Here is a 24323-nt window from a genome sequence, read left to right as displayed (position 1 = left end):
GTGAGTAACGCACTCTCTTAAACAAAAGTCAAGCTTTTAAAATGCATTAGTTCTATTATACTGTCAGTTACGTCAGCTAACACAGTTGGGTAAAAAAGGAATGCCAACACCAACTGCTGAAATATATTAATCCAATAGTTTGCGTAAATTTATGAAGATATAAGCACTCATCTCATAAGATGAAAGGCATTATATTAATATCATTAAAAGAATCAAATTTGGGCTTCCCTGGTGGTGCAGTGGTTGAGAGTCCGCCTGCCGATGCAGGGGACACGGGTTTGTGCCCCAGTCCAGGAAGATCCCACATGCCGCGGAGCGGCTGGGCCCGTGAGCCATGGCCGCTGAGCCTGCGCGTCCAGAGCCTGTGCTCCGCAACGGGGGAGGCCACAACAGTGAGAGCCCCGCGTACCGCAAAAAAAAAAAAAAAAAAAAGTCAAATTTGATAGTCTACAACTTCATTTTAGGTAAATTACAGCCCCCCTCCTTTTTTTTCTTTTCCCAATAACCTAGTTTTTTTTTCTGCTGTTTTTTTTTAATTGGGGTATACTTGCTTTACAATGTTGTGTTAGTTTCTGCTGTACAATGAAGTGAATCAGCTACACATACACATACATCCCCTCCCTCTTGGACCTCCCTCCCCCACCATACTACCTTTGAAATTTTTATGGCTTCAGATTTCTATTTTGCTACCTTTAAGCATATGCAAAGATCATCTAACATATAAGTATCATGTTTATTATGTATTTCCTACTTCTCTTAACCACAATGTTAGTGTCAAGAGGACAGAGACTTTTGCCCATTTCGTTCACTGGTACAGTCCAGCACATAGTATAGTGCCTGGCATGCAGTGAGCACTCAGTAAATATTGATGGCATGAATGACTGAATGGACAGTGACACTGGTACTATGTCAGGCTTTTCTAGGAATGTGAATGCTTACTTTAACGAGGGCTTCCTTGTATTTTAAAATCAATATCTATTCTGAACCAAAAACAAACGAGGCTATGTAAGGACCTATGCAGTTACATAATGAAATAAAAACACAACACCTAAATGACAATTAGATTCTAATAATAAATACACAAAATAAGGTAATGATCAATATGAGGAAGAATATTAGACGTATAGAAAATTGTGCTGTCAGAATTCAGAGGAAATTAAATCACATGGGTTATGATAGTCAAAAACATAGTGAAAGATGGTATTACAGCCACGCTTCAAATGAAATGTGCATTAATAAGGAGAGAAAGAAATCTGAATGTGTGCGATACAAGGAATTATTGGACAATATTGAAAAGCAGGACTTCCCTGGTGGCGCAGTGGTTGAGGGTCTGCCTGCTAATGCGGGGGACACGGGTTCGAGCCCTGGTCTGGGAGGATCCCACATGCCGCGGAGCGACTGGGCCCGTGTGCCGCGGCTACTGAGCCTGCGCGTCTGGAGCTTGCGCTCCGCAACGGGGGAGGCCGTGATAGTGAGAGGCCCGCGCACCACGATGAAGAGTGGCCCCCGTTTGCCACAACTAGAGAAAGCCCTCGCACAGAAACTAAGACCGAACACAGCAAAAATAAATAAATAAATTACTAAACTCCCACCCCCAACATCTTCTTTAAAAATATATATATATATAGAAAAGCAAATTGAGATACTATTATGAAGAGATATAAAATTCAGGGTATTGGTTTGTATTTTACTATAGAGTCAACGCCAAGCTGTTTTAGACTGACTCCTACCTCAGAACTTCCAGTGCCTACTACAGCAATTAGTACATAGGAAGAATTCAAACTATAACATAGGCTTGTTTACTACAAACATGATCCAAATACACACACACACACACATACATATATATGTACACACGTAATTATGTACATATATGCAAATATGCATAAATGCACACATGCATATACAATATGTCTTGTTCTCAGATTTACAGTGCATGCTTTTCCTGTGATAGCTACATTAAACAGGCATTCTAACATCAAACGCAAGAGTTTGATAACACTTTCCCTACTCCTTCTATTCATTCTGTTTGATATGATATAGCTTCTTAGCTGGGACAGCATCATGTTTCAAATGGGACATTATCTTGAGGATTATTTAGGAAGAATTAAGTCAGAATTGACGACCCTTCCACAGCATATACTGCTACCTGCCCTAGTTCCTAGTAACAAGAATTTGACGGTGACACTTTTGAGCAACATATTAAAAATGTAAGAAGGAACAGAACAAGTGACAACCATAAACATGCCTGTTCACTTTCTCCAGATTACACATAGGAACAGGTGATTATTTTTAACCAAAACTACAAGTGAAATACTAGGGGTCATTGCTGGAATAGGGAAAATAACTCTAACAAAGACTAAGGTGAGCATGAAAAAGATTCACATCAAGAATTCTTCAGTTTTTAGGTTGGAGACATCTCACACATACGGTAAGTTTTAAGAGTCTCTTAGAATACTTAAAATTAAAACCAAAAAATATTAAGAATATTAAGATATGTATAAAAACTACCTACTTGGCTTTTTGTTTGTCTTTAATTCCACAATTAACTTATTAAACTACCTTGTTTCCCTTTGAATATCTGGAGCTGTATATGAATTGTATATGTATTTTGACCAGAAAATTCATATGCAATTAAAAGTAAAAGAGATCATACCAGATTTTATTAAATTTAAAAATAATTAACCATAGGCTGAGTGAGTGGCTTGTTTAATGTCCCTAACCCCAAACGACCTAAATTCGTTTCACTGCCAACAAAAGAATTTTAAAAAGCAGCAGTTCAATTTGCCCTTAACCATCATACCTTATTAACAAATGGCTTTTCTAAAGTACCATTGCTAGCTATCAACGCTGAGATCCAATTTTTTACAACTTTGTATTCATTTAAAGAATTTCAGACATTTATTCTTACCTCAAATTCTTCAGTTTTTCTAGAGCAGTTTTGCAGCCTCAGCACTATGGACATTTTCACCAGATAATTCTTTGTTCTGAGGTGACATCCTGTGCACTATGAGATGTTTAGCAGCACCCTCAGCCTCTAGACACTAGATGCCAGGAGCACTCATCCCCTCTCCCTCCAGTTGTGACAATCACAAATGTTCCCAAGTATTGACAAATGTCTCCTGGGGGACAAAACTGCCCTCAGCTGAGAACCACTGCTCTAGACATAAAGACATTAATGATGTCTTCAGGAAAAAAAAGCAGCAGCTCTATGTTGCATATTGAGAGTGCGCAGTAGCAAATAATGAATGGTTTTTTATGCCATTCATCTTCGTTCTAGAGAAGAAGCCAACACTTGGCTACATCACTTATGAGTTTTTAGCTTCCCTTTCCTCTGCGCAGCTAACAGACAAGAAAAGAGCATAGCCACTACCCATCACTCTCTGTAATTAGTATTACCAAACCATCTGATTTCTATTTGGGGAAACAATAACCAATAATTTATCCTTCAAGTGCAAGCATAATTTAAAGTGTTAATTCTTGATTGCTAATGGAACAGATTTGTAAGGTAAAAAAAAATTTTAGTAGTCTTTCACCATTCATGTTTGGGAAACAGTAGTACTTCACTTAAAAATCTGTTAATAAAATACTGAAAGTCACCCTAAGATCAGAAATCCCCTTAGAGTTTATTCCGTATCTTTGAAAATGAATGTAATTAACCACTGTCTTAAAACAACAGCTTCTTATTTAAAATCTCCACTAGGTGGGTAAAGGGGGTCCACAGTCTCTACCGACAGTACATTCTGTAGTCAAGTAGATTCCTTCTACTAAGAAAAAAAAAAGTTTTTCCCCCCAAAATAATAACAATCTCAGGTTGCTGACATAACTGTGGTAACTGATTTAGTTACAACATTTCATCATGGAGGGAATAAGGCAACTCTAAATAAAACCAGAAAATATGAAATAAAAAGAAATAGCTTTATTTGAAAAGTAATTATATTACCTTTATAAAATAGTTATATTACTTTTATAAAGTAATATTACTTTTACAAAAGTAATATAAATATAAAGCTACATTTTTTTAAGTACTAAGCATTTAACTTCTGCATAGCATCTATTATTGCTCTCACATTTCTTGTTACATTCCCTCTTACCCCTGTTACATTTCTATAATGAAGGGAGAGTGTTACCATTTGCCTCAGCTGACTAGCAGGTAAAGAGAAATCTAATATCACCCAGCTACTTAACAGAATTCCCTAGAGTAGAAAAGAAGACTCCCCAACCCTGTTGTTGCCTCTGCATCTTGCTGATTCCCTAATCACAATCTCCAAGATTAATTATATTCTGCTTTACAGTATCTTCTTTTGTAAACAGATTAATAGATTAAACTATCTACCACCTAGAAAATGAATATTCTATTTACATAAAGATGGCATGACCACAATGTCAAAGTCAAAGCATCAGTCTGTTAATCCTATGAGTTACTAATGAAAAGAAATTCTTCACTTAAAACAGAAACCATTAATTACGTTATAGAAACCACTAATTATGAAAATACTAACTTAATTAAGAGCTCTGAATGCTCAATATTTAGACACATTTTATATTTACATCTTTGAGAGTATATTAAAATATGAAGATATTGATTTCAACATAACTTTAAGTTATGAAATCATAATAGTGAATCAAAATCCAGGAAATTCTATGAAAATACCTTTGAAGAATGATTCTACTTCAAAAATAAACTTCCAGGAAATATTAATCAATAAATTTCTTAAATATTTTTGCACATTCTAGCCTAACATGTTAGAAATCCAGACAGAATTTAATTTTAAGATGAAAGTCTTGGGAGGAGGAAGCAAGATGGCGGAGTACAAGGACGTGCTCTCACTCCCTCTTGTGAGAACACCAGAATCACAACTAGCTGCTGGACAATCATCGACAGGCAGACACGGGAACTCACCAGAAAAGATACCCCACATCCAAAGACAAAGGAGAAGCCACAATGAGACGGAAAGAGGGGCGCAATCACAGTCAAAATCAAATCCCATAACTGCTGGGTGGGTGACTCACAGACTGGAGAACTCTTAGACTACAGAAGTCCACCCACTGGAGTGAAGGTTCTGAGCCCCATGTCAGGCTTCCCGACCTGGGGGTCCGGCAACAGGAGGAGGAATTCCTAGAGAATCAGATATTGAAGCCTAGTGGGATTTGAATGCAGGACTTCGACAGGACTAGGGAAAACAGAGACTCCACTCTTGGAGGGCACACACAAAGTAGTGCGTGCATCAGGACCCAGGGGAAGGAGCAGTGACCCCAAGGGAGACTGAACCAGACCTACGTGCTAATGTTGGAGGGTCTCCTGCAGAGACGGGGGATGGCTGTGGCTCACCGTGAGGACAAGGACACTGGCAGCAGAGGTTCTGGAAAGTACTCCTTGGCATGAGCCCTCCCAGAGTCTGTCATTAGCCCCACCAAAGAGCCCAGGTAGGCTCCAGTGTTGTGTTGCCTCAGGCCAAACAACTAACAGAGAGGGAACACAGCCCCACCAATTAGCAGTCAAGTGGATTAAAGTTTTACTTAGCTCTGCCCACCAGAGCAACAGTCAGCTCTACCCACTAGGAGTACCTCCCATCAGGAAACTTACACAAGCCTCTTAGATAGCCTCATCCACCAGAGGGCAGACAGCAGAAGCAAGAAGAACTACAATCCTGCAGCCTATGGGTCGAAAACCACATTCACAGAAAGATAGACAAGATGAAAACGCAGAGGGCTATGTACCAGATGAAGGAAGAAGATAAAACCCGCAAAAAACAACTAAATGAAGTGGAGGTAGGCAACCTTCCAGAAAAAAATTCAGAATAATGGTAGTGAAGATGATCCGGGACCTTGGAAAAACAATGGAGGCAAAGATCGAGAAGATGCAAGAAATGTTTAACAAACACCTAGAAGAATTAAAGAACAAACAAACAGAGACAAACAGTACAATAACTGAAATGAAAACTACACTAGAAGGAATCAATAGCAGAATAACTGAGGCAGAAGAACGGATAAGTGACCTGGAAGACAGAATGGTGGAATTCACTGCTGTGGAACAGAATAAAGAAAAAAGAATGAAAAGAAATGAAGACAGCCTAAGAGACCTCTGGGACAACATTAAACACAACAACATTTGGATTATAGAGACAGAGAAAGGACCAGAGAAAATATTTGAAGACATTATAGTTGAAAACTTCCCTAACATGGCAAAGGAAATAGCCACCCAAGTCCAGGAAGCGCAGCGAGTCCCATACAAGATAAACACAAGGAAAAACATGCCGAGACACAGAGTAATCAACTTGGCAAAAATTAAAGACAAAGGAAAATTATTGAAAGCAGGAAGGGAAAAATGACAACATACAAGGGAACTCCCATAAGGTTAACAGCTGATTTTTCAGCAGAAACTCTACAAGCCAGAAGGGAGTGGCATGATATACTTAAAGTGATGAAAGGGAAGAACCTACAACCAAGATTACTCTACCTGGCAAGGATCTTATTCAGATTCCATGGAGAAATCAAAAGCTTTACAGACAAGCAAAAGCTAAGAGAATTCAGAACCACCAAACCAGCTCTACAACACATTCTAAAGGAACTTCTCTAAGTGCGAAACACAAGAGAAGAAAAGGACCTACAAGAACAAACCCATAACAATAAAGAAAATGGTCCTAGGGACATACATATCAATAATAACCTTAAACGTGAATGTATTAAATGCTGCAACCAAAAGATACCGGCTTGCTGAATGGATATAAAAACAAGACCCATATATATGCATTCTACAAGAGACCCACTTCAGACCTAGGGACACATACAGACTGAAAGTGAGGGGATGGAAAAAGATATTCCATGCAAATGAAAATCAAAAGAAAGCTGGAGTAGCAATCCTCATATCAGATAAAATAGACTTTAAAATAAAGAATGCTACAAGAGACAAGGAAGGACACTACGTAATGATCATGGGATCAATCCAAGAAGAAATATAACAATTATAAATATATATGCACCCAACATAGGAGAACCTCAATACATAAGGCGACTGCTAACATCTCTAAAAGAGGAAATCGACAGTAACACAATAATAGTGGACAACTTCAACACCTCACTTGCACCAATGGACAGATCATCCAAAATGAAAATAAATAAGGAAACAGAAGCTTTAAATGTCACAATAGACAAGACAGATTTAATTGGTATTAATAGGACATTCCATCAAAAAACAGCAGATTACACTTTCTTCTCAAGTGCGCACAAAACATTCTCCAGGACTGATCACATCCTGGGTTACAAATCAAGCCTCAGTAAATTTAAGAAAATTGAAATTATACAAGAGTCTTTTCTGACCACAGCGCTATGAGATTAGAAATCAATTACAGGGGGAAAAAACGTAAAAAACACAAACACATGGAAGCTAAACAATACATTACTAAATAACAAAGAGATCCCTGAAGAAATCAAAGGGGAAATCAAAACATACCTAGAGACAAATGACAATGAAAACACGACAATCCAAAACCTAAGGGACGCAATAAAAGCCGTTCTAAGAGGGAAGTTTATAGCTATACAAGCCTACCTCAAGAAACAAGAAAAATCTCAAACAATCCAACCCTACACCTGAAAGAACTAGAGAAAGAAGAACAAACAAAACCCAAAGTTATCAGAAGGAAAGAAATCATAAAGATCAGAGCAGAAATAAATGAAATGGAAACAAAGAAAACAATAGCAAAGATCAACAAAACTAAAAGCTGGGTCTTTGAGAAGATAAACAAAATTGATAAACCATTAGCCAGACTCATCATGAAAAAGAGGGAGAGGACTCAAATCCATAAAATTAGAAATGAAAAAGGAGAAGTTACAACAGACACTGCAGAAATACAAAGCATCCTAAGAGACTACTACAGGAGACTCTATGCCAACAAAATGGACAACCTGGAAGAAATGGACAAATTCTTAGAAAAGCACTACCTTTCGAGACTGAACCAGGAAGAAATAGAAAATATGAACAAACCAATCACAAGTAATGAAATTGAAACTGTGCTTTAAAATCTTCCAACAAACAAAAGTCCAGGACCAGATGGCTTCACAGGTGAATTCTATCAAACATTTAGAGAAAAGCTAAAAACCGTCCTTCTCAAACTCTTTCAAAAAACTGCAGAGAAAGGAACACTCCCAAACTCATTCTATGAGGCCACCATCACCCTGATAGCAAAACAGGACAAAGATACTACAAAAAAAGAAAATTACAGACCAATATCATTGATGAACATGATGCAAAAATCCTCACAAAATACTAGCAAACAGAATCCAACAACACATTAAAAGGATCATACACCATAATCAAGTGGGATTTATCCCAGTGGTGCGAGGATTCTTCAATATACGCAAATCAATCAATGTGATACACCATATTAGCAAATTGAAGAATAAAAACCATATGATCATCTCAACAGATGCAGAAAAAGCTTTCGACAAAAGTCACCACCCATTTATGATAAAAACTCTCCAGAAAGTGGGCATAGAGGGAACCTACCTCAACATGATAAAGGCCATATAAGACAAACCCAGAGCAAACATCATTCTCAATGGTGAAAAACTGAAAGCATTTCCTCTAAGATCAGGAACAAGACAAGGATGTCCACTCTCGCCACTATTATTCAACATAGTTTTGAAAGTCCTAGACATGGCAATCAGAGAAGAAAAAGAAATAAAAGGAATACAAATTGGAAAAGAAGAAGTAAAACTGTCACTGTTTGCAGATGACATGATACTATACATAGAGAATCCTAAAAATGCCAACAGAAAACTACTAGAGCTAATCAATGAATTTCGTAAAGTTGCGGGATACAAAATTAATGCACAGAAATCTCTTGCATTCCTATACACTAATGATGAAAAATCGGAAAGAGAAATTATGGAAACACTCCCATTTACCATTGCAACAAAAAGAATAAAATACCTAGGAATAAACCTACCTAGGGAGACAAAAGACCTGTATGCAGAAAACTATAGGACACTGATGAAAGAAATTAAAGACGATACCAACAGATGGAGAGATATACCATGTTCTTGAATTAGAAGAATCACCATTGTGAAAATGACTATACTACCCAAAGCAATTTACAGATTCAATGCAATCCCTATCAAATTACCAATGGCATTTTTTACAGAACTAGAACAAATCACCTTAAAATTTGTATGGAGACACAAAAGACCCAGAATAGCCAAAGCAGTCTTAAGGGAAAAAAACAGAGCTGGAGGAATCAGACGCCCTGACTTCAGACTATACTGCAAAGCTACAGTAATCATAACACTATGGTACTGGCACAAAAACAGAAACATAGATCAATGGAACAAGATAGAAAGCCCAGAGATAAACCAACACATCTACGGTAAAATAATCTATGACAAAGGAGGCAAAGATATATAATGGAGAAAAGACAGTCTCTTCAATAAGTGGTGCTGGGAAAACTGGACTGCTACATGTAAAAGAATGAAATTAGAACACTCCCTAACACCATACACAAAAATAAACTCAAAATGGATTCGAGACCTAAATGTAAGACCAGACACTATAAAACTGTTAGAGGAAAACATAGGACACTCTTTGACATAAATCACAGCAAGATCTTTTTTGATCCACCTCCTAGAGTAATGGAAATAAAAACAGAAATAAACAAATGGGACCTAATGAAACTTCAAAGCTTTTGCACAGCAAAGGAAACCATAAACAGAACAAAAAGACAACCCTCAGAATGGGAGAAAATATTTGCCAACGAATCAACGGACAAAGAATTAATCTCCAAAATATATAAACAGCTCATGCAGCTCAATATTAAAGAAACAAACAACCCAATCCAAAAATGGGCAGAAGACCTAAATAGACATTTCTCCAAAGAAGACATACAGATGGCCAAGAGGCACATGAAAAGCTGCTCAACATCACTAATTATTAAAGAAATGCAAATCAAAACTACAATGAGGGCTTCCCTGGTGGCGCAGTGACTGAGAGTCCGCCTGCTGATGCAGGGGACGCAGGTTTCTACCCCGGTCCGGGAGGATCCCACATGCTGCGGAGCGGCTGGGCCCGTGGGCCGTGGCCGCTGGGCCTGCGCATCGAGAGCCTGTGCTCCGTGATGGGAGAGGCCACAGTGGTGAAAGGCATACCGCAAAAAAAAAAAAAAAAGTACAATGTGGTATCACCTCACACCAGTTAGAAAGGGTATTATCAGAAAATCTACAAACAACAAATGCTGGAGAGGGTGTGGAGAAAAGGGAACCCTCTTGCACTGTTGCTGGGAAGGTAAATTGATACAGCCACTATGGAGAACAGTATGGAGGTTCCTTAAGAAACTAAAAATAGAATTACCATATGACCCAGCAATCCCACTACTGCACATATACCCAGAGAAAACCATAATTCAAAAAGATGCATGCACCCCTATGTTCATTGCAGAACTATTTACAGTAGCCAGGTCATGGAAGCAACCTAAATGCCCATCGACAGATGAATGGATAAAGAAGTTGTGGTACATATATGCAGTGGAATATTACCCAGCCATAAAAATGAACGAAATTGAGTCATTTGTTGAGATGTGGATGGATCTAGAGATTGTCATACAGAGCGAAGTAAGTCAGAAAGAGAAAAACAAATATCGTATATTAACGCATGTATGTGGAACCTAGAAAAATAGTACAGATGAACCAGTCTGCAGGGCAGAAGTTGAGACACAGATGTAGAGAACAAACGTATGGACACCAAGGGGGGAAAGCCGTGGGGGTGGGGGGGGATGGTGGTGTGATGAATTGGGCGATTGGGACTGACATGTATACACTGACGTGTATAAAATTGATGACTAATATGAACCTGCTGTATAAAAAAATAAAATTCAAAAATTAAAAAAACAACTAAAATAAAGAAGATGAAAGTCTTATAATAACAAGGTGACAAGCATCATTTCAACTCTCTTAGGTAACAAGGAAAAAATGGTTGCTAGTGAATGTTTTATGAACTTAACTTTGTTTCCAAGAATATTAAGACCACTTTAATTTCTAAAATGTCATCTATTTATTAATATATGATTATCATCCTCTCCACTTGCCAGCACAATAGCTAAAAAAGTTTGTGTTTGTGTGTGTGTGTCTCAAAGTAATAAAATGCCTTCACTTTACTGAAAGAAATTGGAGAAGACATAAACAAATGGGAAAACATCCTGTGTTCATGGAACGGGAGAATTAATATTGTTAAAATGGCCATACTAACCAAAGCCATCTTTAGATTCAAGACAATTGCCATTCAAAATACCAAAGGCATTCTTTACAGAAGTAGAAGAAATAATCCTAAAATGTGTTTGGAACCACAAAAGACCCCAAATAGCCAAATCAATCCTGAGAACAAAGAACAAAACTGGAAGTATCACACTTGCTGCTTTCAAACTATACTACAAAGCCATGGTAATGAAAAACAGTATGGTACTGGCACAAAAATAAACACATAGACCACTGTAACAGAATAGACAGCCCAGAATTAAATCCCAGTACATACGATCAACTAATATTCAACAAGAGAGCCAAGAACACCCAAGGGGGAAAGGTTAGTCTCTTCAATCAATGATGCTGGGAAAACTGAAAAAAACACATGCAGGACATTGAAACTGGACCTCTATTTCACACCATTCACAAAAATTAACTCGAAATGGAACAAAGACTTAAACTAAGACCTGATACCATAAAAATCCTAGAAAATATAGGCAAAAGGCTCACTGATATTGGTCTTGGCAATGATTCTTTGGGCACAGCGCCAAAAGCACAAACAACAAAAGCAAAAATCATCAAATGGGACTACATCAAATTCAAAAGCTTCTGCACAGCAACCAAAAAAAAACAATTAAAATGAAAAGGTAGCCTACAGAATGGGAGAAAAACTGGCAAACTAAATATCAGAAAGGGGTTAGTTTTTAAATATATTTTGCATATTAACACAACAATAACAACAATAACAAAAATAATCCAATGGAAGAAAAGGGTAGAACAGAAATTTTTTCCAAAGAGGTCATCAAAATGAGTAACAGGCACATGATAAGATGCTCAACCTTACTAATCATCAGGAAAATGCAAATAAAAATCACAACAAGCTATCACCTCACACCTGTTAGAATGGCTATCATCAAGTAGACAAGAGACAACAAGTGCTGGCACGTACTGGTGAAAAAGTAATCCTTACACAGTATTGGTGGGAAGTAAAGTAGTCCAAAAACTATGGAAAATAATATGGAGGTTCCTCAAAAACTTAAAAATAGACCTACCATATGATCCAGCAATTCTGCTTCTGGGGATATACCCAAAGGAAAGAAAATAGGAGTCTGATGAGACATATGTACCTTCATGTTTATTTGCAGCACTATTCACAATAGCCAAGAAATGAAAACAACCCAAATGCCCATCAGTGGATGAATGAATAAAAAGATGTAGTATAGGGCTTCCCTGGTGGCGCAGTGCTTGAGAGTCCGCCTGCCGATGCAGGGGACACGGGTTCGTGTCCCGGTCCGGGAAGATCCCACATGCCGCGGAGTAGCTAGGCCCGTGAGCCATGGCTGCTGAGCCTGCGCGTCCGGAGCCTGTGCTCCGCAACGGGAGAGGCCACGACAGTGAGAGGCCCGGGTACCGCAAAAAAAAAAAAAAAAAAAAGATGTAGTATATATATACAATAAAATATTATTCAACCATGAGAAAGAAGAATATTCTGCCATTTTCAACAACATGGATGGACCTTGAGCACATTACATTAAGTAAGATAAGCCAGACAAAGAAAGAAAAGTACTGTACGATATCACTTATGTGTGGAATCTAAAAAAATCAAACGTGTAAAAAAACAACAACAACAACAGAGTAAAGCAGAGGTTACCAGGGGAGAGGGGACAGTGGGATAAAACTAACAGCGTTTAAGGGTACAAACTTGTAACAAATACTAAAATAGTGATACGGATTTAATGTATGGTTTACTGAACACAGACGATACTACTGTACTATAAGTATGTAATGTGATAAATATCATTACAATGGCCACCATATTAAAAAATGTAAATGTATCAAAGTAACATGATGTGCAACTTAAATTTACATGATGTCAAATTTTATTCAATAAAATATAAACAAAAGTAATACAATGTCTCCAAAAATTTCTATAATTCAAATTGTTTAAAAATACATATATGTTTCATAATCTGGGGGTCTTTTTTTCTTGATCTATGATTTCATTCTTGATTATGTTTAAATATACATATATACCTTGCATTTTCTATTAACGTGTCTTTAATATATTTTTAGATATAGCTCTTCAAAAAATAGTACCTATCAGTGGAAGACTAGTTGTCCTCCACTCTTTGTTCTGCCCTCTTCCACTGTGAGAGAGTAGGCGTATCATTACCCAGCTAAAGACTCCATTTCTCTGACTCCTTTCCAGTTAAGATGTGGCCATGAGAATAAGTTCTGACCACTAGAATGGGCACAAGATGCCTTACCCTTACAGGGACTGTGTACCTGCTCTTCTAGTCTCTCTCCCTTTGCATGATGGCTGGGAAATAAGGGCAACTGAAAGGATCACCTTGGACCCAGGAAGGAAGCCATATGCTGAGGATGGCAGAGCCACTCTGCTGACCCTAGACTGCACACCTCGAGATTGTCATATGAGAGAAAAATACACGGTTACCTTACGTCTTTGTTACATTGGTTCCGCCTGTACCTCCAACTAATACAATACTATACCCTCAATTAATATAACAAATGAATGACATTTGTTGAGTTCTGATTATAGGTCAATAAATATTTTACATGGATTATGTCAACTATGTCAGCAACACCATGAGGTTAATAAATAAACATCTTGGGTAGATCACAAAGCTATCAAATCTAAGAACTACTGGTATAATAGTCTTTAAGATTTTTTAAAAGGATATGCTATAACATTCTATAAAAAATAATAAGTGTACTTTCTTCAGTTAGAAGACCATGAAGACAAAAATCAGGAAAAACTTCCTGTACAATTCGCAGCAATTCTTTCAACTGAAATACACACAAAACCATTTCTGTGCACATGAACAATGGAAGTTTTTAAATTCTGCATGTAAATTTACATCATAGAATTTCCTTCTACATTTTTCTTTTTTAAAGAAACTCAAATGGAAATGTTCATGAGTAAATACTTGGTGGCAGAGCTTTCACTTCTTCTTTATATCTTTTATAAAAAGAGCAGTAGCATAACCAGATATATTAACCTTGTACCGAACTGAAGATCTGCTCACCTTCTCAAAATACAAGTGGTAATATAAAAAGGTAAAATATTAACATATATTCTAAAGCATAACAAGACTCTTTTCATCGTTGGAGTTATATCCCATTTAGTAGTTGTATACCCTAGAACAAAAATTTAACCTTGCAAATAATTTCTTCCTGCATATTAATGATGATGATATTCACTTCACAAGGTTATCCTGAGGATTAATAAGATAATGCATGTAAAGGGCTTAGGACAGTGCTTGGACACTTGAACTAATTTAGAAAAAAAAAAAAGTAGTCCTCAGTTGTATTTAAAAGGTTCTAATATATTAAGTACTATACTAAGAAAAAGTATAATGCATTATCTCTTTCTCCTAATTTTATTTTTTCTTTCAATTTTTTAAATAAATTTATTTATTTGTTTGTTTGTTTATTTATTTTTGGCCTCCTTGGGTCTTCGCTGTTGCAAGCGGGCTTTCTTTAGTTGGGGTGAGCGGAGGCTACTCTTCGTTACAGTGCACAGGTTTCTCATTGCAGTGGCCTCTCGTTGCAGAGCCTGGGCTCTAGGCGTGGGGGCTTCAGTAGTTGTGGCACGTGGACTCAGTAGTTGTGGCTCGTGGGCTCTAGAGCTCAGGCTCAGTAGTTGTGGTGCACGGGCTTAGCTGCCCCGCGGCATGTGGGATCTTCCTGGACCAGGGCTCGAACTCGTGTCCCCTGCATTGGCAGGCGGATTCTTAACCACTGTGCCACCAGAGAAGCCCCTCTTTCCTCAATTATTTAATCTACTTTGTGGATGATCATATGCAATTGAAGGACGTGTATTCTCCCAATATGTGATTAGAAATGGAAAAATCCAATAAAAGATATCTTAAAACTTGAATGTATCAGGGCTAATAGTACTACATAAGCCTATTCATTCCTGATCTTTAACAGAAGTTAATCAGGTACCTGGGCAAAATCTCTAATTTTTAAAGTTAAGGTACTGCTTTTATTCAATACTATTTATCAGACTTCCCTGGGCTAATATTTTATGATGCCCAAAGTAATTTTCATAAAATTGCAAAGATGTCCAATTTTAGCTATGTTCCCTCATTGCAGCTGAGCCCGCAGGTGAAAAGCGAGATGTGCCCTGTGATGCCAGTAAAAACTACATTCAATAATTTGGGAATCATCATTTTTTAAATATTGAATTTCAACCCCAAACCTGCTAAATTCCTCTATTTTTTGAACTTTTGATCCTTACCATGCATCTAACACCCTTAGTCTCAACACAAATTTCACTCTCAACTCTGGCATCCTTCAGCTAGTCTGCGCTTTAAGTTCCTGTGGCCAAAAAGAAATGCACCACTGGGACTTCCCTGGTGGTGCAGTGGTTAAGAATCCTCCTGCCAATGCAGGGGACATGGGTTTGATCCCGGCTCCAGGAAGATCCCGCATGCCGTGGAGGAACTAGGCCCGTGCACCACAACTACTAAGCCCGTGCACCACAACTACTGAGTCTACGCTCCACAACTACTGGACCCACACACTGCAACTACTGAAACCCGTGCGCTCTATGGCCCGTGCGCCACAACTACTGAGCCCGTGTGCTGCAACTACTGAAGTCCCCGTGCCTAGAGCCCAAGCTTTGCAACAAGAGAAGCCACCGCAATGAGAAGCCCATGCACCACAACAAAGAGTAGCCCCCGCTCACCACAACTAGAGAAAGCCTGCACAGCAATGAAGACCCAATGCAGCCAAAAAAAAATTTTTTTAATTAAAAAAAAAAGAAATGCACCTCTTTTGCCCCCATCATGGACCACCTTCTCTCTGGGCAAAAGGAAAGAGGCATATGGACACATTTATCTATCTTCTTATCCCCTAATACTTAAATTCTTCTTCCAGCAGTAAATTCCTCTTTCCCTCCCTTGTTACATACATATAATTCTTTTATTTGTATTTTTTCTATCACTGTAATGAGGTACAATGCCTCATAAAAGCAGCATTGTGGGGATTTTCTTCCATCCTGTCCATTCTATTTTGTTATCATAATTTACACAAGGCCATTTAATCATGCATCAATATTTACACTCTTCTTAGTCATCTACAACTCATAAAGCATAATGGACATCAGGTGAGACTTTTTTCTTAAGGATTCATTGAAAAAAGCAGATTTGGCAAGAGAGGGTTCACATATTAACACCAAAAGTAAAAAAAGAGTTCAGCCAAGAAAGTGGTTTTTGAGGCTGATAAAACACTGAGGAGTAAAGAAGAGCTCCCAAAAGCAGTTTACTTTTAATTTCAATCTGTCAATAAAAAGAGTTACATAACTTTTAACCAGAATCTGTCAATTCTCTTTTCTTTTTTTCTCATTCCACAAATGCCATCACTTTCATAGAGGCTTACTTATTACCCTACACACTTTCATATTCTAATTTATTTTCCCACAGTGAATCATTGCAGATCCCAAACATCAGCTAACAGTAGCCTTCAGGCATCTTTGCACCTTCAAAAATGGAGATTTTGATTACTAGCATGTCAGTTCTCTGAGGAGAGGAAGTGTGTCTCTGTCAACCCCTGGTAGCCTGCACAGTGCCTGGGACATGCTGTGTGCTCAATAACTGTTCATTAGAATTAATTCGATCATTGTTATTCAGAAAGAACACTTCATTTCAAAATATATTCCTTATGTCATCTCATAAATATTGAAATTTACTCAACATATACTCGGTTTGAAACCTACAATTGTGTTATGGAGATTCTGGAATAATATTTTGAAGTATATGCTTAGTAAGGTTTCTTTATGAATTCCTATTAATACACAGGGTAACCATTCATTCTAGTTTCTCCCAGAGAGGAATATTCACATATAAATATTCATATAATAAATATTCACAGCTCATACATGAAACCACTTTTATACCATTTCACCTCATTGATCCACCACATTTTTGGAAAACAAAACACCTCACTGCATCACTAACAACACAAGATGAAGGTACTTTCAAATAGTTAGATTACTTACACTGAAATGAAAGCAGTGAGAGTCTAAAGAAATGATGCTTAAAATTTAATAAATCTTACGGAAGCTATATATGTACATGCTCTTACCCAAGGAAAATGATCTATTTAAGATGTTACACAAATATTTACATGTTGCTATTATTATCAAAAATCATTTTAGAGTGACATAGTCATTTCATAAATCATAAGAAAAACAATCTTTTATAGTGTCTCCTTTCCTTGCACAAAAGTCTGTACGACCCATCTCAGTGATTCACTCCAGCCTCTAGGCGTGGCTATAAACATTGTAAACCGCTTTTGAAAATAAAATCTACCCTCAAAGAATGAAGATATGTTCCCACTGAGGATACTCAAAAGAATCCCTCACAGGGCTTAAAGTCACCACTATACAAAAGATCCTAATATCCTCTGAAGATGGGAGGAAACAGGACACCCCAATTTGAATTTTAGGGATGACTATACATCATATGAACTCATGTAAGGGAAGGCTGTATATAAACTGTAAAGTGCAGTGAGAACACCTCACTAATTATTAGGGATGGCAGTAACTGGCAGCACCAAAAGTCCCTCTCAGAATTTCACTATCAGATTCACATGAAAATTTGTCCTATTTATAATATAGAAAGACAGTTTCTTAGAGGAAAGAACTGCATGCAAATTAAAGAAATGATTAGTAAGTTTTGGGAGACTTTACTCACATCAACAAGCTGATTGACTCCACTTGCAGTTTTTGCCAGGGTGACAAGGTCTTCCTGCATCTTATCCACCCATGACTTGATGCTGCAGAAATCAGAGAAGAGAATGTTCTATCAGATCTCTCACAAAGTAAGGCCACAGACTGACATTCTATATGCAAAGATTATCCGCAGATAATTCATTAAATTACCTTTAAGTCTTTCTCCTCCTTCGCAGCTCCTACTATACCTACCCACCCCCCCAGCCCACTTTTAAGTGACAAGACCAATGAACCTTTAGGGGTCAACCTCTTAGGATGCTAAAATATCCCCAACTCAAAAAGAGAAAAATGACAAATGAGGGTAAACGTTTGCTTAATTTTTACGAAAATTCCATTAAAAACAAGTTACTGAATGGAATATTCTAAACTAAACTTTACCCTTTAGTTTACAAGCCTTCGTAATATAATACTAAGGGTGTGCTAAATGTAGACTATTTGAAAACTGCCAGAAAATGACAAATATTTTTAAATTTCTTATAATTCCAATACCCAAGGATAATCACTTAACATTTTCACGTATTCCCTTCAAGTTTTTTAAAATTCTTTCACAAGGTCAAGCACATATTATGTAAAATTCACGTATCTTTTTTTCCATCAGTCACATGATAAATACCCTTCCATGTCATTACAGATATTTTATAAACACTGTACTTTAATGGCCACTTAATATTCCCTTATCTCTAAATCCCATAATATACTTGACCATCCTCCTTTTTTAAAAGATAACTAGAATGTCATCAGCTTTGACTGCTAAAAATTTCACTGCAACAAATATCTCAGTACACATTAAGCTTAAAAGTATTTCATTTCCTTAGCTAGACTCTTAGATTTGGAATTACTGGATCAAGGCTTAAGTTTTAAAGAAATGTTTTTGAGCATTAAAATTATGATTGAAGGTTGCAGTTCAAATCCTTTTCATGTAAAGGTGAGCCTTGAACAATGTGGGGGGTTAGGAGTGCAAAGCCCCAGGCAGATGAAAATCCGCAAATAACTTTACAGTCAGCCCTCCACATCCGCGGTTTGGCATCCACAGATTAAACCAATGATGGATCATGTAGTACTGTACATTAACTGGAAAACAATCTACTATAAATAGACTCACGAAGTTTAAACCCATGTTGTTCAAGGGACAACTGTATATACTTTAACGTAATGGAGATCTTAAAATACAAGCTATGGATGTCAGAACATTTTAGAAAATTCTAAACTGATGGTCTATCTTATTTTTCCTGTCATTAGAGATTACCAAATACCACACAATTTTCCCCATTCTAATAAATTAAATTTAATTTGCAATCCCTTCATATATTTCATTTATTCATCCTCATGTTTCAAAAAGACCTAAAGTGTGTGTTCTTTTCTGTCCATGCAAATATAAGAAAACACTAATAAGGATAGGAAATGATTTGTATTTGAATTTGAACTTCTCTCTACATATATATGGTATGTGTATCTATCATTGCTTATTTATTCTGTTCTTTGGATTTTATAAATACTAAATGTTTTCCCTCTTTTTTCTTTATTGACATTGTGATTTATTTAGTTTCAGTATACTGCAGTAGCATACAAATAATTTATACATTTAAAAGGTAACTCTTAGATATGTTCATTTGACAGTGAACATAAACTCTCAAATGAACATATCTACAATATAGAAACAGACTCAAAGGCATAGAGAACAGACTTGTGGCTGCCAAGGGGGAGTGGAGGTGGGGGGAGAGAAGGATTGGAAGTTTGGGATTAGCAGGTGCAAACTATTATACTATACAGGATGGATAGACAGCGAGGTCCTACTGTGTAGCACAGGGAACTATATTCAGTGTCCTGTGATAAACCATAATGTAAAAGAATATGAAAAAGGATATATATAACTGAGTCACCTCACTGTACGGCAGAAATTAACACAACATTGTAAATCAACTATACTTCAATAAAAAAATTTTTTTAACAGATAACTTTTCTGTCATAAGAGAGCAAGCTGTAATTCAAGGACTGAAGCCGGTTTCCCCACCGCAGCGCTGGCTCTATCCAGTGAGCATTCACCCTGAACTGAGCCCCCTGGCTCCCGTCTGTCAGCCTTTTCTTTTTTTTTTTTTTTTTTTTGCGGTACGCGGGCCTCTTACTGTTGTGGCCCCTCCCGTTGCGGAGCACAGGTTCCGGACGCGCAGGCCCAGCGGCCATGGCTCACGGGCCCAGCCACTCCGCGGCATGTGGGATCTTCCCGGACCGGGACACAAACCCGTGTCCCCTGCATCGGCAGGCGGACTCTCAACCACTGCGCCACCAGGAAAGCCCCCTATACTATGTTCTTAACAGCTTGTCAGTGGGGCAGAGAAGACTGGTCTCAGTGATAGGCCCACGTACCACAAAAAAAAAAAAAAAAAAATAGCATAGGAACAAAGATTATTTTTTATAGACATGCGGTATTACCTGCTTTTCCTAAAATACATAAGCACTCTGCCTTTCAAACCTGGAATTAGAAGATTATAATGGCTAGGAAATAAGCGAAGATCTCACTTATCATGAAAGTGAAAAATTACATAAGGGAAAATATTCATATGGGCAAATTCTCTATCAGTCTTTCTCTTTCTAGGTAAATTGTCAACCACATATGCATAATCACTAAGCACTATTTTATTAAATGTCTCCAGAAGGCACTATAATATTTTGGAGAAAGTTACAGAGGATATATAGTCTTTTCAGATAATAAGAAATGAACATAGCACACCATGAGGAAGAATTTGTTGTTTCTTCTTTGTCAGCCCACTCAACAAGAACTAGTATCTGCTGGAGAAGATACTAAAAGCTGGCAGGGCAGAAACGAAAGATATATGCGTTACAGTTTGGTTAGGCTTAAAACTGGGTCTGACAGGAAAGAGGCAGAAGAGAACAAGAATAAGGTGGTGTAGGGGAGGAAAAAGTATCTTTTCTTCTACCTTTCTAAATTCTTGACTGAGAACCTGTAACAAAAGACAGACTAATAAGTGAAATGCATACAAATTCATTCAAGTTTTACATGACACGGGAGGCTTCATAAGGAAATGAAGACCTGCCCCCCCCCAAAAAAATAGTTAAACCTGAGTGTCTTTATGCTAGGTTTGATGAAGAACAGAAAGATATGATGGGACAAAGAATACGAGCTAAGTATAGCAAACTGGGGGGAACTTAACAGAGACCATTCATTCACATTTCTCTTTCTGCCCCATGTCTTCAGAGATAAGGATGCTCCTTTCTCCCAGGTATAGGGAAGCAACGCTCACATGAGGGGAAGGTCATAAAGTCCTTCCTGAAGATGCCACTTCCCCAACGCCTTCAGCTTAAAATATTCAATAGGCTATGTAACCATATTTAGCCCATCCTGAATCCCATCTCTAGGACATGCTTCAGGAATCAGAAGAGTCACTTAAAAAGTTTATTAGATAGTTGTGTGGGGAGGTGGATAGAGGAGGCTTTCGACTAGTAGCTACTTAAAGTGAGATTTGAAGGACAAGTGGAATTTAAGAAAATCGAGAAGGGAAGGAAGAAACAACGAAGGCAGGGAGAATTTAAAACGTGGCATTGTCAGCAACCACAAGTAGTCTGTATGGCCAGAGTCCAAGGTTGTTCATCAAATGTATGGAATGCGGGCAGGAATGGTCAGGAAGAAATTCTGGCAAATAGTTGGCCAGACCCAGGGTCTTAAATAACATTCTGAAGCATTTATATTGTATCCTCAAAATAATGGAGAAATAATGGAAAATGTGAACTTAGCAAGTAACAAGATTAAGGGTATATGAACATGATAAAATAATTTCTCTGATAGCCAAGTGGATGGTGGCTTAGAGGGAGAACAAAGAGTGAGGAGGGAGGGGCTAGATAAGATGGAAGAAATGAGGGTTCAAACTAGCTCAGTAGTAGCGAGAGTAGAGAGGGAAACAAAAGGGAGACCAAGTAGAAGAAACCAGCTCAACAAAACTCTGAAGGATGGATGACAGGATTTCATGTACTACTAGATTTAAATAGTGAATGGGAGAAAGGAATCGCAGATGACTCACGGAGTTCCTCAGTTAGACAATGATAGGACATTCTGTTATAGTAAGTATAAGAGGAAGAACGATTTAGAGGCGTATTGATGAGTTCGTTTTTATTGCTTCATGTAGAGATGTTTTTGAAAGATTCATGTATAGAAACCCAGTAGGCAATTGAACATACATAGATTTGAAGCTCTCAGAAGTTTCCATAGCATTTAAAGATCAGGTAGTTTCAAAGGACAAAGGTAAATCAGTGTATGACTCCCAAAGGAGAGTTTATAAAGGGAGAAAGAAAATACACAGCAGCTAGAACTCTGGAAAATAACACTGAAAAAAGAGGCAGGAATCTGAGTAGTGGCAAGAAAGAAGGGAATCCAAGAACAATGGTATCACAAAAGCCAGGGAAGGTAAGAATATCCAGAGAGAGTCATCAAACAAGGTGAGAGAAATTTATCTATCTTATATGTGAGGACAGTGAGAGAAGTGTGGAACCTAGGAAAAAAGGGAGAACAAGGAGTGAGTGCTCCTTTTTGTTTTATAATCGGAGAGATATAGGCATGGTTCCATGCAAAAGGAGAAAGGCACGGAGAGGAGACATCACAGAGAAATCTCAGGAGAGAACATGCAACTTACTGACAGGGCAAGGGCCTTCAAAAGACTCTAGATTCCTGCAGCTTTTTCTTGCTCACCCTCTATATTCCAAACATGATCGAGTGAAGGATGAGTGAAGAAATAAGCAGAACACAGGAGAATCCTAATCCATGGCTGGAAAGTAGGTTACTTCTTCCATGGAGATCGAAGGGAAAACGTAAATGGTTTTAAGTAAATGAAAATAGCTACAACAACTCGATCAAAAACTGGAGACAGTTCTACTTATTGGTCTCTATTTTTTTTCTTTTTTGTAATAAAGTAGACAGAGTCATCGGTTCAGAGATAGGCAGGAGGTATTAAGGCAGGGTAGTTGAAAAGAAAAGTTGGACGTTTCAAAAGAACAATGACTGGAGAGTATTTAAGGACAAGCCCTATACTGGGGGTCACCAGTTTTCATCAGTACTAATCAGCATGACTGTGTGAATTTCTCCACCAGTACTAGACTAAAGAGGGTGAGATGGGAGAAAAAAGGCATTCAGATGAATATGGGGCAGATACCAGCAGGTGGGAAAGATGGACAAGGAAAGGTGAACTGAAGGGCCTGAAAACTTTAAGATCTCTACTAATTCTAAATAACAAAGACTACCAAAAATATTCATTAAAATGTTACAGTATTATATTTATACACAACACTTATTTTCTAAACATTTTTCTTATGGAACCAAAAATGCTATTACAATATTTCTAGGAAAATGTGAAAATACTGTATTGCCAAATTTCAAATTTCTCATCATTTTGGGGGTTTGTAGGCTAATAATCTCATAAAAGAATATTCTGGAAGACTAAATGAAGAAAGTGGCCTGAACACATATCGCACATTTAAATCACTTGAATAAAAATATAATTTCTAAAAGAAAAAATTCTAAAAATCACTGAAATAAAATGGATTGCTCTCAGAAAGTTTACAGTTCATTTGAAAATCTTTCTCTTGGAAATAAATATATATTACAATATCTGAGCAGCTCAAAAAAAGTTGAATCAATGTATATCGGGTTATATAGATACAACAGAACTGAACTAACAGGTACACTGTTTCCGTGAGAATATGCTCTGGATTTTCCAACTTGTGATGTCAGGAACATACTTACTCTGCTTGTTAGAAATGTAACTCCCTGACTTCATGTGTCAAGTGGTAACAGAGGATTAGCAGGTTAGGACTTGAGCATGATATAGTCAGGAGAGTGCGAATGCATGGTATTCATAGAGAAGAATGATGAGAAGCTCCAGAGACTGGGTATGCAGTCAACGCATGCAACAAAGCTACTTCCTATCTCTCTGCTCTCTCCCGTCTCCCAATTTTCCACTGCCTTTTGAAACCCTGTGTTTCTCTAAGCTCCTACAACCCCAAAACGTCAATATCTCATGACTGCAATTGCCACCTGTACATACATAATTCCTAAATTTGAGCTCCATTTCTGCCTTAATTACAATTTTCTAGATCACTCCCTTTTGATTTTCCAGCCTTCTTTTTCAAAATATCTATAAAACTAAACTTAAAATCTTCCCTGCCCATAGCACTAACCCTCTGTGTGCCTTCTTCTTGTTGGCAAACCATCTCCTCAGTCATCCATGATGGTCCATGCCTTCAATTTCTTCATCATAACCCTCCTTCAATCCTTTGTAAAATAATAGTATCTCAGTGTTTTTCCCAATACATACCTGAGAGCTGAATGCAC

General features: G+C 37.7%; 1 protein-coding gene across 1 annotated transcript in view; it reads right to left on the bottom strand.

Annotated features, from left to right (window-relative positions):
• CACNA2D1 (calcium voltage-gated channel auxiliary subunit alpha2delta 1) overlaps nt 1-24323 on the bottom strand; it is a 514071-nt gene that overhangs the window by 408640 nt on the left and 81108 nt on the right. The window contains exon 2 of the mRNA XM_022554402.3: nt 17949-18030. Coding sequence (XP_022410110.1) covers nt 17949-18030 — 82 coding nt within the window. The remainder of the gene's footprint in view (nt 1-17948; nt 18031-24323) is intronic.

Source organism: Delphinapterus leucas, chromosome 9 (genome assembly GCF_059928025.1).
Source record: "Delphinapterus leucas isolate spDelLeu-1000000601 "Yukka" chromosome 9, BTC_Dleu_Yukka2, whole genome shotgun sequence".
NCBI classification, from domain to species: domain Eukaryota; kingdom Metazoa; phylum Chordata; class Mammalia; order Artiodactyla; family Monodontidae; genus Delphinapterus; species Delphinapterus leucas.
This window is presented reverse-complemented; position numbering and strand designations above follow the sequence as displayed.